Below are 14,763 nucleotides of genomic sequence, written 5' to 3'. Positions count from 1 at the left end.
CAGATTTCATTACACAATGATCAATGATGCAGATTCAAAATTTCATCCATACCCATTTGATGATTTAATCAAAAGCCACGCCACTTTTCATTGTAAAACCCCAAAGAAAATTGTTAATGAAATTTTAAAATTAAAATTACATGGTGTTTGTCTTTTTTAAATAGAATTTTAATATTTAATAGTGTTTTAAAAAGTGAAAAAAAAATTAAATATTTTAACTTTTTAAAATCTGAAAGGAAATTATTTTCGGTGTCAAAAGTTAAAAAATAAAAAATAAAAAACAGACCCGCTTTTACTAATATTCCCGATTTCTGAATATCAGCATAAACGAACTTTTAAGAAAGCAAAGTCCCTGTCCCAGGGAAGGAAGATACACGTGGAGAGCTATACGCCATCACCACTCACATGTCACAACTCCCCCACCACTTTCTCGTCTTCTTTGTCCCCCTCTCTCTCTTTACTCTCCTCCTCTTTCTCTGTGTCTTGCGCTCATCTTATCATCAAAGATTCTGAATACAGGTACGGAGGTACCCACCATGATCTTCTGCTTTATTTATTTGCCTTTCTTTTCCCATCATCTACACTTAATTTTAGCTTAGAACGCCTTATCCATCACCCACCCATACAAATTCTGGTTCGCTTCTATGAATTACGCCAAATATATATATATAGTAAAATTAAAAAAAGGGCATATTTTCAAATATATGTTCCTCTTCATAGGTTAGAAGATTTCATATCTCATACATCTTCTCCAACTTTCATGTTTCAGTTTGAATTTGGTTGATGAATTTCCAGCACAGTTTTTTATTTCTTGAGAAAAATAAGAAATATTTATGCTCCCTTTCCATTAGAGATTTAAGAAAGGATTTTTGGAAGAGAGAAATTGAAGAATTATTACTTGTGATTCTCATTGATATGGTTAGTATATATACAAATTGCATGAGCACGAAAATAGGAAACTGATTACAAAGAAATAGGAAACAAAATAAATTGAGTAACTATACAAATAAATGGTATAACTACAAATATTCCAAAATATTCAAAACTTGGAAATCCCTTGATTTTCTCCCTTGACTTTCTCAACTTGATTGTATATCCTTATCATGCCCCCGCAAGATGGACGGCCGTGGAGCAAGTCCAATCTTGGCCTTGAGTGAGTCAAACTGAGGACGAGCAAGAAGTTTGGTAAGAGCATCGGCGAGTTGATCAGAGGCAAAGATGTGGGACACTCGTAGCAAACCATTTTGAACTTGTTCTCGGATAAAGTGATAGTCGAGGGCAACATGTTTCATGCGTGAGTGAAAGACCGGATTGGAACAGAGATTTGTTGCACCAACATTATCACAGTAAATAATTGGTTGTTGGGGAAGAGTGACACCGAGTTCGGTGAGGAGAGAGCAAATCCAACGAATTTCTGCAGCAGTAGAGGCCACCGATCGGTATTCAGCCTCAGTGGAAGAGCGAGCCACAGTTCGCTGTTTCTTAGAGCTCCAAGAAATAGGGTTGTGACCCAAATAGATTATGTATGCACTGGTGGAGGTGAAATCATCTTTGTTACCTGCCCAATCAGAGTCAGAAAAGGCATGAAGTGCTAGTGGGGAGGTCCGACGAAGTGTGATGTCGTGGTCTAAGGTGCCACAGAGATACCGTAGCAGACGCTTGACTGCATTCCAGTGGTCACTTGTTGGTTGATGCATAAACTGAGAGAGTTTGTTCACCGTATAGGCAATGTCCGGCCGAGTGAGGGAGAGATACTGGAGGCTACCAACCACTGTTCGATACTCGGTCGGGTCAGATAGTGGGGTTCCTGATTGTAAAGTGAGAATTGGACTAGTTGCTAGTGGTGTAGGAGCAGGTTTGGCTTCAGTCATGTGAGTTCTGTTAAGTAGATCGACAATGTATTTGCGTTGACTGAGGAAAAGACCATTGGTGTGGGAGGTAACTTCCACTCCAAGGAAGTATGTCAGGGGGCCAAGGTCCTTGAGAGAGAAACGCTGAGAAAGTTGTTGAATGAAAGTCTGCGCTGCTTCAACATTATTCCCAGTGATAATGATATCGTCGACATAGACTAACAGATAAAGAATGGTGCCATGGTTATTGAAGATGAACAAGGAGGTATCGGCAATGGAATTGATGAAGCCAAATTGGAGAAGAAATTGGCGCAACTCATGATACCAGGCACGTGGGGCTTGTTTGAGGCCATAGATAGCCTTGCGTAGCTTGCAGACATGATGAGGATGATCACGATCAATGAAGCCCGGTGGTTGAGACATAAACACATCCTCAGTGAGAGTGCCCTGAAGAAAGGCATTGTTGACATCAAGTTGTCTTAGTGACCAACCCTGGCTGACCGCAAGGCTGAGAACAAGGCGGACAGTGGTAGGTTTGATGACGGGACTGAAGGTTTCAGAGTAGTCAATGCCAGGGCGTTGGTGGAAGCCTTTAGCAACCAATCGAGCTTTGTACCTGTCTATGGAGCCATTAGGTAAATATTTAGTGCGAAAGATCCACTTACAACCAACCAAATTTTGAGTGGGATGAGATGGCACTAGGTCCCATGTCCCATTACGTAGTAAAGCATCAAACTCTGCTGACATAGCTTGTCGCCACTTAGGGTCCTTGAGGGCTTGGGTAACAGTGGTGGGTTCAAGGGTAGGTTGTTGGAGTTGGGCTGTGAGGTTAAGCTTTTGAATTGGTTTATGGATGTTATGTTTGGAGCGAGTGACTATGACAAGAGGTGAGGGTGAGAGGTCGGGTGGTGGATTAGGGTCATTTTGAGTAGGCGGGAGGGGTGGGTTATTGGCACAGTCGCACTTGGTTTCTGGTACGGGCACACTGGAATGGCTGTTAGGCTCTGGTGTAGGTGTGGCACAGGTGGTATTATTTTGGCTTGGGTCTTGGGATTGGCTTGGTGCGGTAGGAGTGAGCAGACTTGATGGGGGAGCAGAGCCGACATTCACGGATGGTGTGGCCACGACTGGTAAAGTGATAGAGCACCATTCAGAGATGGTGGATGAAGTGACGCGAGGAAGAGAAGTATGAGAAGTGACAAAGGGAAAGATTGACTCAACAAAGCGGACATGACGGGAAGTGTATAGACGAGCGGTGGATGTGTCAAGACATAGATAGGCACTTTGAGTGGGAGAGTACCCGACAAAGACGCAAGGGGAGGAACGAGACTCGAGTTTGTGGGATGTGTATGGGCGAAGCCAAGGATAGCAGAGACATCCAAAGCTTCGAAGTTTGGAGTAGTTAGGGAATGTGCCAAAGAGTTTGAAATATGGTGAGAGGTGGTTTAGAGTCGGTGTAGGAAGACGATTGATGAGGTAGACGGCAGTAGAAAAGGCAAAAGGCCAATATGATAGAGGCATGGATGCATGGGTAAGTAGAGAAAGACCCGTTTCGACAATGTGACGATGACGATGTTCAGAGTACCCATTGTGTTCAGGAGTGTGAGGTGGAGAAGTAAAGTGTGAGACCCCGTTGATTGTTAAGAATGAGGAGAGAGCTTGATATTCCCCCTCATTGTCAGAGTAGAGAGTTATAATTGGACGGTTAAAGAATTTTTCGACTAGGGCCTTAAAGCGCACAAAGACATCATGCGTGTCGGATTTGCGTTTGAGGGGATAAAGCCAGATATATTTTGTAAAATGGTCGACAAAGATGACATAGTATTTAAAGTTATCAGTAGAGTAGACTGGTGATGTCCATATATCAGTAAATATAACTTCAAGAGGGGAAGAGGTAGAGAGAGTAGAAGTAAAAAATGGTAATTTATGACTTTTATTGCATTGACACGAATTACAATTAAAATTGAAATTAGACGGACGAGAGACATCTAAATGAAATGAAGACATGATATTTTTGAAGATTGACAAAGAAGGATGACCGAGCCTATGATGCCACTCGGACAAAGTGGTCTTGACACTAGAAAACGCAATTAGAGGACGTGACTGGGTAGTGGAGAGTGGCCATTCATACACACCATCCTTAGTTCGACCCTGCAAAAGAATTGCCCCCGTGTGCAGATCCTTCACATGAAAAGAAGAGGGTAAGAACTCAATGGAAGTATTGTTAGACTTGCAAAATTGAGAAATAGAAATAAGATTACGTTTCATGGTAGGAACACATAAAACATTAGATAAAGTAAAGGAATGAGAGGGAGTGGTAAGAGAGGTGGAACCAGTGTGAGATATGGGGAGACCAGAGCCATCGCCGATCATAATTTCATCTGTGCCATCAAAAGGACTGTGGAGAGCAAGATTGTGTAGGTCAGTGGTGACATGATGTGAGGCTCCACTATCAAGTAGCCATGTGGTATTGGGGGGAATGGTGGTTGTAACATTTGCTTGAGCTTGCCAGGGAGCTGGTGGTCGAGATTGTGATGAATTGCCGGGACGAGAAGGTGGCTGCACCTGCGGAAACTGTTGTCGGAAAAGAGGACAGCGGGAGACTACATGACCTTGAGTACTGCACCATTGGCAGCGACCAAGGAATGGACGAGCAGGAGAACGGTTGTCGCGGGTGTTGGTGGGAGAATTTCTTATGATACCTTGAGTGGGTGCGGATGTGGACCCAGGGAGCCGAGGAGTGCGATTGGTGACAGACCATGGAGTGAAGCGAACATTGGTGGCATGAGCAGATGCCGGTAGGGGTGAGGGGCTTATCTTGTTGCGGAGAGACAATTCTTTGTTGATGAGTTTTTCATGGAGTTCATCAAAAGAGATGGTGGAATCACGACCGTTGACAGCATCAATGATGGACTGATAATTTTCATCAAGGCCTTCAAGTACTTTTTCAATCAGATCTTCTTGGTCAAGAGGCTTACCAAGAGCAGCAAGTTCATCGGCCCGGGTTTTAATGGACTGCATGTAGTCTGTAATGGACTGAGAACCTTTGGTGATGTTTTTAAGATGGTCTTTGAGTTGCTTGATATGGCCATGAGATGGACGAGCATAGGTGTTGGCCAATATTTGCCAGGCTTCATAAGAGGTTTTTGATTGGGTGATGAGAGGAACTAGAGTAGATGAGAGAGTGCCGACAAGGGCTCCAAATAATAGTTTGTCTTGACGTAGCCATGTTTGGTATGCAGGGTTAGTAGAGACAACATTATTGGTGGTGATGGTGGTTGGAGGAGCAGGGTGGGATCCATCAATGAATTTTTGTAGATCATAGCCGATGAGAATGGCTTCCATTTGGGTTTTCCAAGAAAGATAGTTGGTGGGTGTGAGTTTAATGGAGTTATGGATAGTAATCATGGTTAGTGGTTTTGTGGGTTCCTGGGCATTAGGAATGATGAGTTGAGAATTCTCAGTGGCCATTGGAATGAGGTGGATGAAAGGCTTGCTGAAGATTGAAGAACGTGGCTGGGAAAAAAAAATTAAAGAACAAACCTTTGCTCTGATACCATAAAGGATTTTTGGAAGAGAGAAATTGAAGAATTATTACTTGTGATTCTCATTGATATGGTTAGTATATATACAGATTGCATGAGCACGAAAATAGGAAACTGATTACAAAGAAATAGGAAACAAAATAAATTGAGTAACTATACAAATAAATGGTATAACTACAAATATTCCAAAATATTCAAAACTTGGAAATCCCTTGATTTTCTCCCTTGACTTTCTCAACTTGATTGTATATCCTTATCACTTTCTTTTCCCATCATCTACACTTAATTTTAGCTTCCCTATTTACAGAGAATTTTAGCTTAGAACGCCTTATCCATCACCCACCCATACAAATTCTGGTTCGCTTCTATGAATTACGCCAAATATATATATATAGTAAAATTAAAAAAAGGGCATATTTTCAAATATATGTTCCTCTTCATAGGTTAGAAGATTTCATATCTCATACATCTTCTCCAACTTTCATGTTTCAGTTTGAATTTGGTTGATGAATTTCCAGCACAGTTTTTTATTTCTTGAGAAAAATAAGAAATATTTATGCTCCCTTTCCATTAGAGAAGTAGTTGATTCAACCTTTGTGTTTAAAACATGTAGCATCATCAGCCAATTGAATGATTTGCTTTAGCCATCTAAGACTCTGTTGATCATCCTATTTGCAGGATATCCTGTATTAATTATAAGTTCATAACAGCAGAGTACCGAGCAAATTTTGAGGTTAAAAATAAATATTCACTTATTTCAAAAAATCATTATATGATTGATACTGCTATACTTTGCCAAATTAAGTTTTATGTTCTACATGTTTATGATATGTTCAAAGAAAAAAAACACATTTCTTTTTGATTTGAGGTAATAAAATTCTTTCATCTCTCATTTTTTTTAAGTAGTTTACCTGTTTGTTTTTTGAACTTTTTGATGGAAGTAATTAGATTTTAAGTCGTTTATTTTTTTTATTTCTTTTAATTTATTATTTATTAAAAATATTTGTTAAATAAAAAAATCAAAATAATTTAACTTTTTCTAAAAAATAAAAATAAAATATTTATTTTTTTTAACTCTCAATATTTAATGCAAATAAAATATTAAAAAAACAAATAATTTGTAAGATATAATTGACTTTCTTTAGAAATTTTTATTTTGTAACATTATTTAATTATAAGTTTTATTTATAATTAAATAAAAAGGAAAAAACAAAAGCTTACAATTTTTTATTCTTAAAAGTAGAAAAAGATGGTATATACCACTAAATATTCCATTTACCTTTAATTTGGGCTTTAAGAAAAAAGGAGGAAAAAAAGGAGGAAGCATGGGATGGGTCATTCCCTGTTTGGTAATCTAAGATTTTTTCATTTTTATAAGTGAAAACAAAGACGATCTTCATTTTATAATCATTTCTTAAAAGTGTTTACATTTTTTCAAACATGAAAAAGCAATATTTTTAGTGATTTATGCAAGCAAACTCATCTTCCGAGAACCCGTTTGAGAGTCTGATACCAATTGCAATGTCTTTCTTGGTGTTGCTACCAAACAATAACATGCCCATATTTGCGAAATGGGAAATTTCCAAGTGTGGGTGAATCTCATTCAAATATGTATCATTCTCTATAGTGATATTGATGATGATGATGCAGGGTTAGGGAGATCGGAAGATGGGGTACGTAGTGGTAATATCACTTCCTGTAATACTGGCATTCTTGATCATGGGCATTGCCTGTTACCTGCTGGGTAGGTCCAGCGGCCGAAGCGAAGCGGCAAGAGCTCCACAGTTCTATGGGCCTCCCGCTCCTCCAGTTGGGTCCCAATCCCATCTCCACGACAAGCCCCTTGCGGTCTAGATTTTCACCTCTCTCTCTCTCTCTCTCTCTCTCTGCTTCACTGCTTTTGTATATATAGAGAGATGAGTGATCATTTGACAAGTTTTATGGACCATGCGTTCGGTTGGTAAGATGACTTGGTCTTTGAGGAGAGTAGGTGGCTTTTGATTCCTTGATACTTCTTGCGTTTTCCCTTCTCCGATCTTTTGGTAGCTAAAAGTACTGATCATATTTCGTATCCTTGACCTTATCTTTTTGGTTTTTTGTTCCTCAAAACGTGTATAATTTCCAAGTAGAAGTGAGGGTTTTGACTGTATGTTCCGCCCAACAACCAGTAAATTCACTTCTCATGGATCTAATAGCTGTTGGCTGGGACCAATTCTATGGCTAGCTGCCCTGGAGATGGATAATGCATTGTATGTAACTCAAAACATATACACGTGATGAAAAAATGATTTTATTTCTAGTGGTCAAGGGTATAAGAATCAAAAGCTTCGGCAGCCCCACACCCCACAGAAATGTACTGGTCAGCATTACCTAGCAGCTCGTGGTGGCTGCATGACTTTCATTTCGCTTCAGTAATCCCTACATGTCTTGGCGTCACCCCAGAGATGAACTGTTGCCAGCAGGAATGAGGAATGGAGTTTAGGGATTACTGATAATCAACTTCTGATCTTATAAGGAAATACAATTGTTTTTTCATTTTTGGGTTAAAAAATAGTAATTAGTAAATGTTTCAGGTTGAGGGCACATGCATTTGTGGTTAGATGGTGGAATGTGAATACCAGTTAATTTATTCGGGGTCGGCAGCCTTACCAACCATAAATGTGTGAAACACTAGTGGTAAAGCTTAAAAAGGGAGGAGCAGCAAAGTCAAGTTGCACATGATCCATGTCTTTCAAACCTACCACTTTCTTGGAGGGACTCCTCAGGCTCAGTTGTTGATAAGATTCAAGGGCCAGCCAATCCTTTTCATCATTTACCCAATCAACACATTCCACTTGCCACTCTCATTCTCCTATTTATATGCTTCATACCGTGTTTGATACACGGGAATAAGGAGTGAGAATAGACATCTCATTCATTTTCTCCCTTATTTCTATATTTGGATAAATGTTAAGAAGCGAAAATGAAATAAAAAATTATTCCGGCAGAAATCAAATCCAACTTATAAGTCAGATTTGCATTCATTAAAAGTAGGTGGTATTCTGATTCATTAAACCTATTTGATAATATAAAATAACTTAAATTACTATTTTACCCTCTTATCTTGTTCTTCAAACCCGATGTTTATCTTCTTTGCAAAGGTAGAGATCCATTTATCATCCACTTCTTATCTTCTTTGCAAAGTTAGAGACCCACTTATCATCTAATTCTCTACAACAAGTGATTCTTCCAAATTGAATCAATTAAACCTTCCACGATATTTAAAAAAAAAAAATTAATTTCTAATTTATAGGGTTTTGGATGTTCATTTTGATTATTGGATCTAGGATTCGTCATTGTTTGTTGCAACTAGGTTCTGAAAACTCTCTTCTACATCTTCGATCAGGTTTACCTTATTTTCTCTTTCTTCTTCTACTTCTTTATATGTGTTTCTTCTTCTCTATAAATCGATTAATTTTTTTATTATTAATTTATGTTTGAAATCTTTGATATTTCTTTATCTTGTATTAATGGAAACTGGAGAGAAAAATTGATATGGTTGGAAAAAGATTTTTCGATTTCACGTGTTTACAATATTTAAAATTTTTTAAGGTTGTGGATTTTATCGAATATGATACTTGTTAAAAATTAGAATAAATTTGAATTCTTTTATTTCCTCTTTTGAAAATAGGAAAAACATTTGCTAACTTTAAGAATTTAAATATTATAATAAATAATTTTTTTGAAAAATATAATTTTATAACTGCTTAAGCATGACAAATTATTCAAATTTTTAATAAAAATAATAATTGAATATTTGTGCATTAGGATTATACGATTTTTTATAATTAATTTTTTATTTATTGAGTGTATATATATTTTTTTAGTCTTATTATTTAATAACAAAAAACCTCTCAAATTTTATTTTTTTAAAATAAAAGTAAAAATAAAAAAATATTTTTAATTATATGTAAGGATATTATTGTAAATTTATTTCTTTTTCATTTCTATTCCTATTATTATTAAACATTGAAATGGAAATAAATAATCATTCCAATCTTGCATTCCTAAGTTCATCCAAATGATGGAATCATTAAATTCATTCCATTCCACTAAGAAATAGAAAAGGAAACAAAATATTATTTCTATTCCCTATTCTGCCGTACCAAACACCCCCTAAAATAATTAAATTTCGGAAACCCATTCCAGGGTCAAGTTTTAATTTCATTGGAATGACTCACCCATTCAATTGTGAATCCCTGGATTTGGCTTCTGTTCATGAGTAATGGGAGTCCATCAACCTCTACCTCAAAGCTGCAACAACCTGAAAACACATTTGCCTCTCACATTTCAACTGTGTGGGGCCGACAGTATGAAGCATGCTTCTCTCTCTCTCAGATTGGTTGGTAGATGAGGATGGAAAATTCTGGTCCCAATTGGACATTGGACCCCTTGCCCTCACCACTTCACACTTCACCTACTAAATATTGTATGTTGACGTCTCCCCATCTCTCCACCTACCAATTTTTGCTACATTTATGATGACTGAAAACCCACTTGGGGAATTTCTTTTCTTTTATTGTTCTTATTTTATTTTTTTATTTTTTGTGGTCACGTTGAATCTGCCAAAATTGTTCAAAAAAATGGGGTTAACAAACTCAACCCATGACAAAACTTGTGGTACTTATCTGACTTCCAACTTCTTCACAGCAAGGGATTACCAATTTGACTTAGTATATTTAATTCATGGTATTGGGAGTCGTGTGGTTTATTAGAATACATGCCCCTACGACCATTTCACCAAATAAAAATTATTATTATTTTTTTCAAATCCCTGAGTCTCATCATCATACAAAACCCATTTTCAAAACAACCTTATAAACTAATGATGCTGCAGCATGCCATGAGTCAGACTGGAGACAAGAGGGATCTCATAAGCCTATTTTATTGAATCATGCATTTTCACTAACCCATCTCACCTATTTCTTTGAAGCTACAAAATGTTGATTTGGTTTGATGCAAGAACTGATACAATAGAATAAGATTGAGTATACTAAATTGTGTGACATGGACTACTCAACTTGGGAATATTTTTGGTGTCCTACCTAGAAGAAAGGATATTTCTTGGTAGCTTATTTCAAATTGCCAAGAGCCACAATTAAAATGGTGGTTCTTTCCTTTTCCTTTTCCGTTCTTGTCCAGAAGCATACACTTGGATTAAAAATGGCATATGCTGCTTCATTTTTTCCTTCACAGATTCTAAATTTTATGTATGTAACAGTCTGATTTACCGTTGCAACTCTCTTAAAAGGGCCACGGGGATATTATGATTAAAATAAACTTTAGAGCCCAGTTTCGGGCTGAGGGTTGCTTATGGAGATAATGATGATGACAAAATCTTGAAGTAATTGGGGTGTGAGTAGGTGAGATATATTAAATTAATTTGATAAAACCCTAAATAAAAAAAATAAAAAAAATGGGAATTTGGATACTGAAACGAGTCTCTATGAGAAGTTGACAACAACCAAGCCCACCACCATGGAAAAACACAAGTAATGACATGGGGAGGGTTGGTAAGTCCACCACTAAGTTTCCCCTGCAGAAAGGAGGTGGTTTTCCACCAATGGTGATGGGAACTGAAGAATAAGGAAATGGGCTGGAAAACACAAGGCATGTTTCAGCTACCCTGTGGGTGATGTGATGTGACGTAAGGCAGGGTTCGGTGAATTGCTTTGGTTTACCAATATTCTGTCACTGATTAAACCTTAGTAATTATTCATATTTGTTAGTTTTTGTTTTAATAATTGAATGATTGATGGTCACATTTTTTTAAATTATTATAAATATTACGGGGATGGAGGAGTTTAATGATGCAGCAGGATACTGTGCCATAGGTGGTAGGTGTCAGAGATTAAAGAGATTGGAAAATTCCATAGAAAATGAGTGAATTTTCTTGAACCTGTTCAGATTGGAGAAATTGAAACAACGTTACGTAGCGTAACAATTTCAATAGTTTTCTACATCCCACCAACCCCTTCACCGCACACCACATTTGTCTTGGGCTTTGACCAGTAAGAGGATCCGGGCTCCACCTCGAAATCCACGTGGATGTCCACGTTGCAGCATCTGAGCCTTTGGCGTAGACAGATCAAGGGTCTGGATTGGTTTTCAACAAACCCCGTGAAGCTACTTCGTCATCCTTCCCACTGCCTTATGCCCACCTACCAATTACTCTGGAATTTTAAGGACTCCAAGGCTCAAACACTCTATATAAGGAAAAGCCTGTTACCATACACCTCAGGAAATTTCAGAGCCTAACTCTCCGATTTCCTCTCTACACAACCCTCTAGTTCCTCTCTCTCTCTCTTTCCTTATTGGTTGTCGTGAAAAAAACCAGCTTATTCTTCTAAGACATGGAAGCAATGAACAGCCACGGAAGCAACAAGGTCGAGAGTTTCTGCGTGAGTGATCCGCTGAACTGGGGAGTGGCTGCGGAGGAGTTGAAGGGGAGCCATTTGGATGAAGTGAAGCGCATGGTGGCGGAGTACCGGAAGCCGGTGGTTCGGCTGGGTGGTGAGACTCTTACGATATCGCAGGTGGCGGCGATCGCCGGGCGGGAGGAGGATGTGACTGTGGAGTTGTCGGAGGCGGCGAGAGAAGGCGTGAAGGCGAGCAGTGACTGGGTGATGGAGAGCATGAACAAGGGTACTGACAGCTATGGTGTCACCACTGGATTTGGTGCGACTTCACATAGGAGAACCAAAGAAGGTGGTGCCCTTCAGAAGGAGCTTATTAGGTAAAACTACATCACCTTTCGTCATTTCTCAGTCACATACGTAGAATGTTTGCGAACTCGGCCTGGGTTTTGTTTGAATCGTGTTACGATTCGTGAGTCAGTGGACTCGCGTCAAACCTGTCAACTTTGACGTGTTAACTTATTCATGATGAACCGGCCTAACCCACTTGGTGAGCCCCTTGTGGACTTGGTGGAACGGACGTGGCCTTCTCTCATGTTAGCTTACATGGAAACTTCATCTCCTGAAGATGTCGAGGAAAGAGAACTCGTCCACGTGTTCCAAAGAATGAAAATTTTCTGGGTCTTTGGTTCAATTCAGGGCTCAAAAGCACTTTTTGTAAAATGTTTTTTTTATTATTTTAGGTTTTATTTTCTAAAGTACTTGTTTTGATTTGAAAGCTTGAAATGGTTGGTGATGTGTTGGGATGTTGGTGCTTGATACAGATTCTTGAATGCTGGAATATTTGGGAACGGAACAGACTCATGCCACACGCTGCCTCACTCAGCAACAAGAGCTGCCATGCTAGTGAGGATCAACACCCTCCTCCAAGGCTACTCCGGCATCAGATTTGAGATCCTGGAAGCCATAACCAAGCTCCTCAACCACAACATCACTCCAAGCTTGCCTCTGCGTGGCACCATCACTGCCTCTGGAGATTTGGTTCCTCTCTCCTACATTGCCGGTCTTCTCACTGGCAGGCCTAATTCCAAAGCTGTTGGACCTACCGGTGAAGTTGTCAATGCTGAAGAGGCCTTTAAAATGGCTGGAATTGAGTCCGGATTTTTTGAGCTGCAGCCCAAGGAAGGCCTGGCTCTTGTTAATGGCACTGCAGTTGGCTCTGGTTTGGCCTCTATGGTGCTTTTCGAGGCCAATGTTCTGGCGGTGTTGTCTGAAGTTTTATCTGCTATTTTCGCTGAAGTGATGCAGGGGAAGCCTGAATTCACTGACCACTTGACTCACAAATTGAAGCACCATCCTGGCCAAATCGAGGCTGCTGCCATTATGGAGCACATTCTAGATGGAAGCTCTTATGTGAAAGAAGCTAAGAAGCTACATGAGATGGATCCCCTGCAGAAGCCAAAGCAAGATCGATATGCTCTAAGGACTTCCCCTCAATGGCTTGGCCCACAGATTGAAGTGATCCGAGCATCAACTAAATCCATTGAGAGGGAGATAAACTCAGTGAACGATAACCCCTTGATTGATGTTTCCAGGAACAAGGCTCTACATGGTGGCAACTTCCAGGGGACCCCAATTGGAGTCTCCATGGACAACACCCGCTTGGCAATTGCAGCCATTGGAAAACTTATGTTTGCTCAGTTCTCAGAGCTTGTCAATGACTTCTACAACAATGGGCTGCCATCAAATCTCTCTGGTGGCCGAAACCCAAGTCTGGATTATGGTTTCAAGGGAGCAGAAATTGCCATGGCTTCCTACTGTTCAGAACTCCAATTTTTGGCCAATCCTGTCACCAACCATGTCCAAAGTGCTGAGCAACACAACCAAGATGTGAACTCCCTGGGCTTAATCTCCTCCAGAAAAACAGCTGAAGCGGTTGATATCTTGAAGCTCATGTCTTCCACATACCTAGTTGCCCTCTGCCAAGCCATTGATTTGAGGCATTTGGAGGAGAATCTGAAGATCACAGTCAAGAACACTATAAGCCACATAGCCAAGAAAACTCTAACCACTGGAGTCAATGGAGAACTCCACCCATCAAGATTCTGCGAGAAGGACTTGCTCAAAGTGGTGGACAGGGAGTATATATTTGCCTACATCGACGACCCCTGCAGTGAAACATATCCACTGATGCAGAAGGTCAGGCAAGTTCTGGTAGAACACGCACTGAACAATGGCGAAAATGAGAAGAATGTCAGCACCTCAATCTTCCAAAAAATAGTGGCATTCGAGGAGGAGTTGAAGGCCCTTTTGCCCAAAGAGGTCGAGAGCACAAGAGCAGGGTTGGAGAGTGGAAACCCATTTATTCCGAACCGAATCAAGGACTGCAGGTCATACCCACTGTACAAGTTCGTGAGAGAGGAGCTGGGAACAGGGCTGCTAACAGGTGAAAAGGTGAGGTCACCAGGGGAGGAGTTCGACAAGGTGTTTACTGCAATGTGTGAGGGGAAGATCATAGACCCTCTTCTGGATTGTCTCAGTGGCTGGAACGGTGCTCCTCTCCCAATCTGTTAGGGGATTTCACTGTTGCATATACTCTTTATTTCCCACTTCCAACTTTCTTTCGTTTCTGTTTGTAAAACCTGAGATTGTCCGGGCGCCTCGCGCTTTCTATTCTATGATACTAAAATTGTTTGTAATAATGAATGCTTCTTTCTTCAAATCTCTTTTCCCAGTTTTGATTTCTGAGCAAATCGTTTTCTTCCATAATGTGAATGTGATTATTTCTTCAAAACTAATTTCAGAAATAACAAATAACAACTACCAACTCGTTGGATCCAATTTCAGACCAAAGTCTAACTTGTCTTGAGGGGTTACCACAAAAATCCAAGGCAAATGAATCCCCTTTCCTCTTTTGAGTGGTCGCAGAAGCTACCTACCCTCTAAAACTTGCGTCAACTTTGTAGACTTATG

At 39.7% G+C, this 14,763-nt stretch overlaps 1 protein-coding gene across 1 annotated transcript; it reads left to right on the top strand.

The window, feature by feature from the left end:
- Positions 1-11,320: 11,320 nt before the first annotated feature.
- On the top strand, positions 11,321-14,512 carry LOC100241377 (phenylalanine ammonia-lyase-like). Its single transcript, XM_002281763.5, has 2 exons — positions 11,321-12,170; positions 12,615-14,512. Exons 1-2 carry the CDS (start codon positions 11,788-11,790, stop codon positions 14,362-14,364), a joined length of 2,133 nt encoding a protein of 710 aa, XP_002281799.1. The 5' UTR covers positions 11,321-11,787; the 3' UTR covers positions 14,365-14,512.
- The last annotated feature ends 251 nt before the right edge of the window (positions 14,513-14,763 follow it).

The sequence above is a fragment of the Vitis vinifera genome, chromosome 8 (genome assembly GCF_030704535.1).
Source record: "Vitis vinifera cultivar Pinot Noir 40024 chromosome 8, ASM3070453v1".
NCBI classification, from domain to species: Eukaryota; Viridiplantae; Streptophyta; class Magnoliopsida; order Vitales; family Vitaceae; genus Vitis; species Vitis vinifera.
This window is presented reverse-complemented; position numbering and strand designations above follow the sequence as displayed.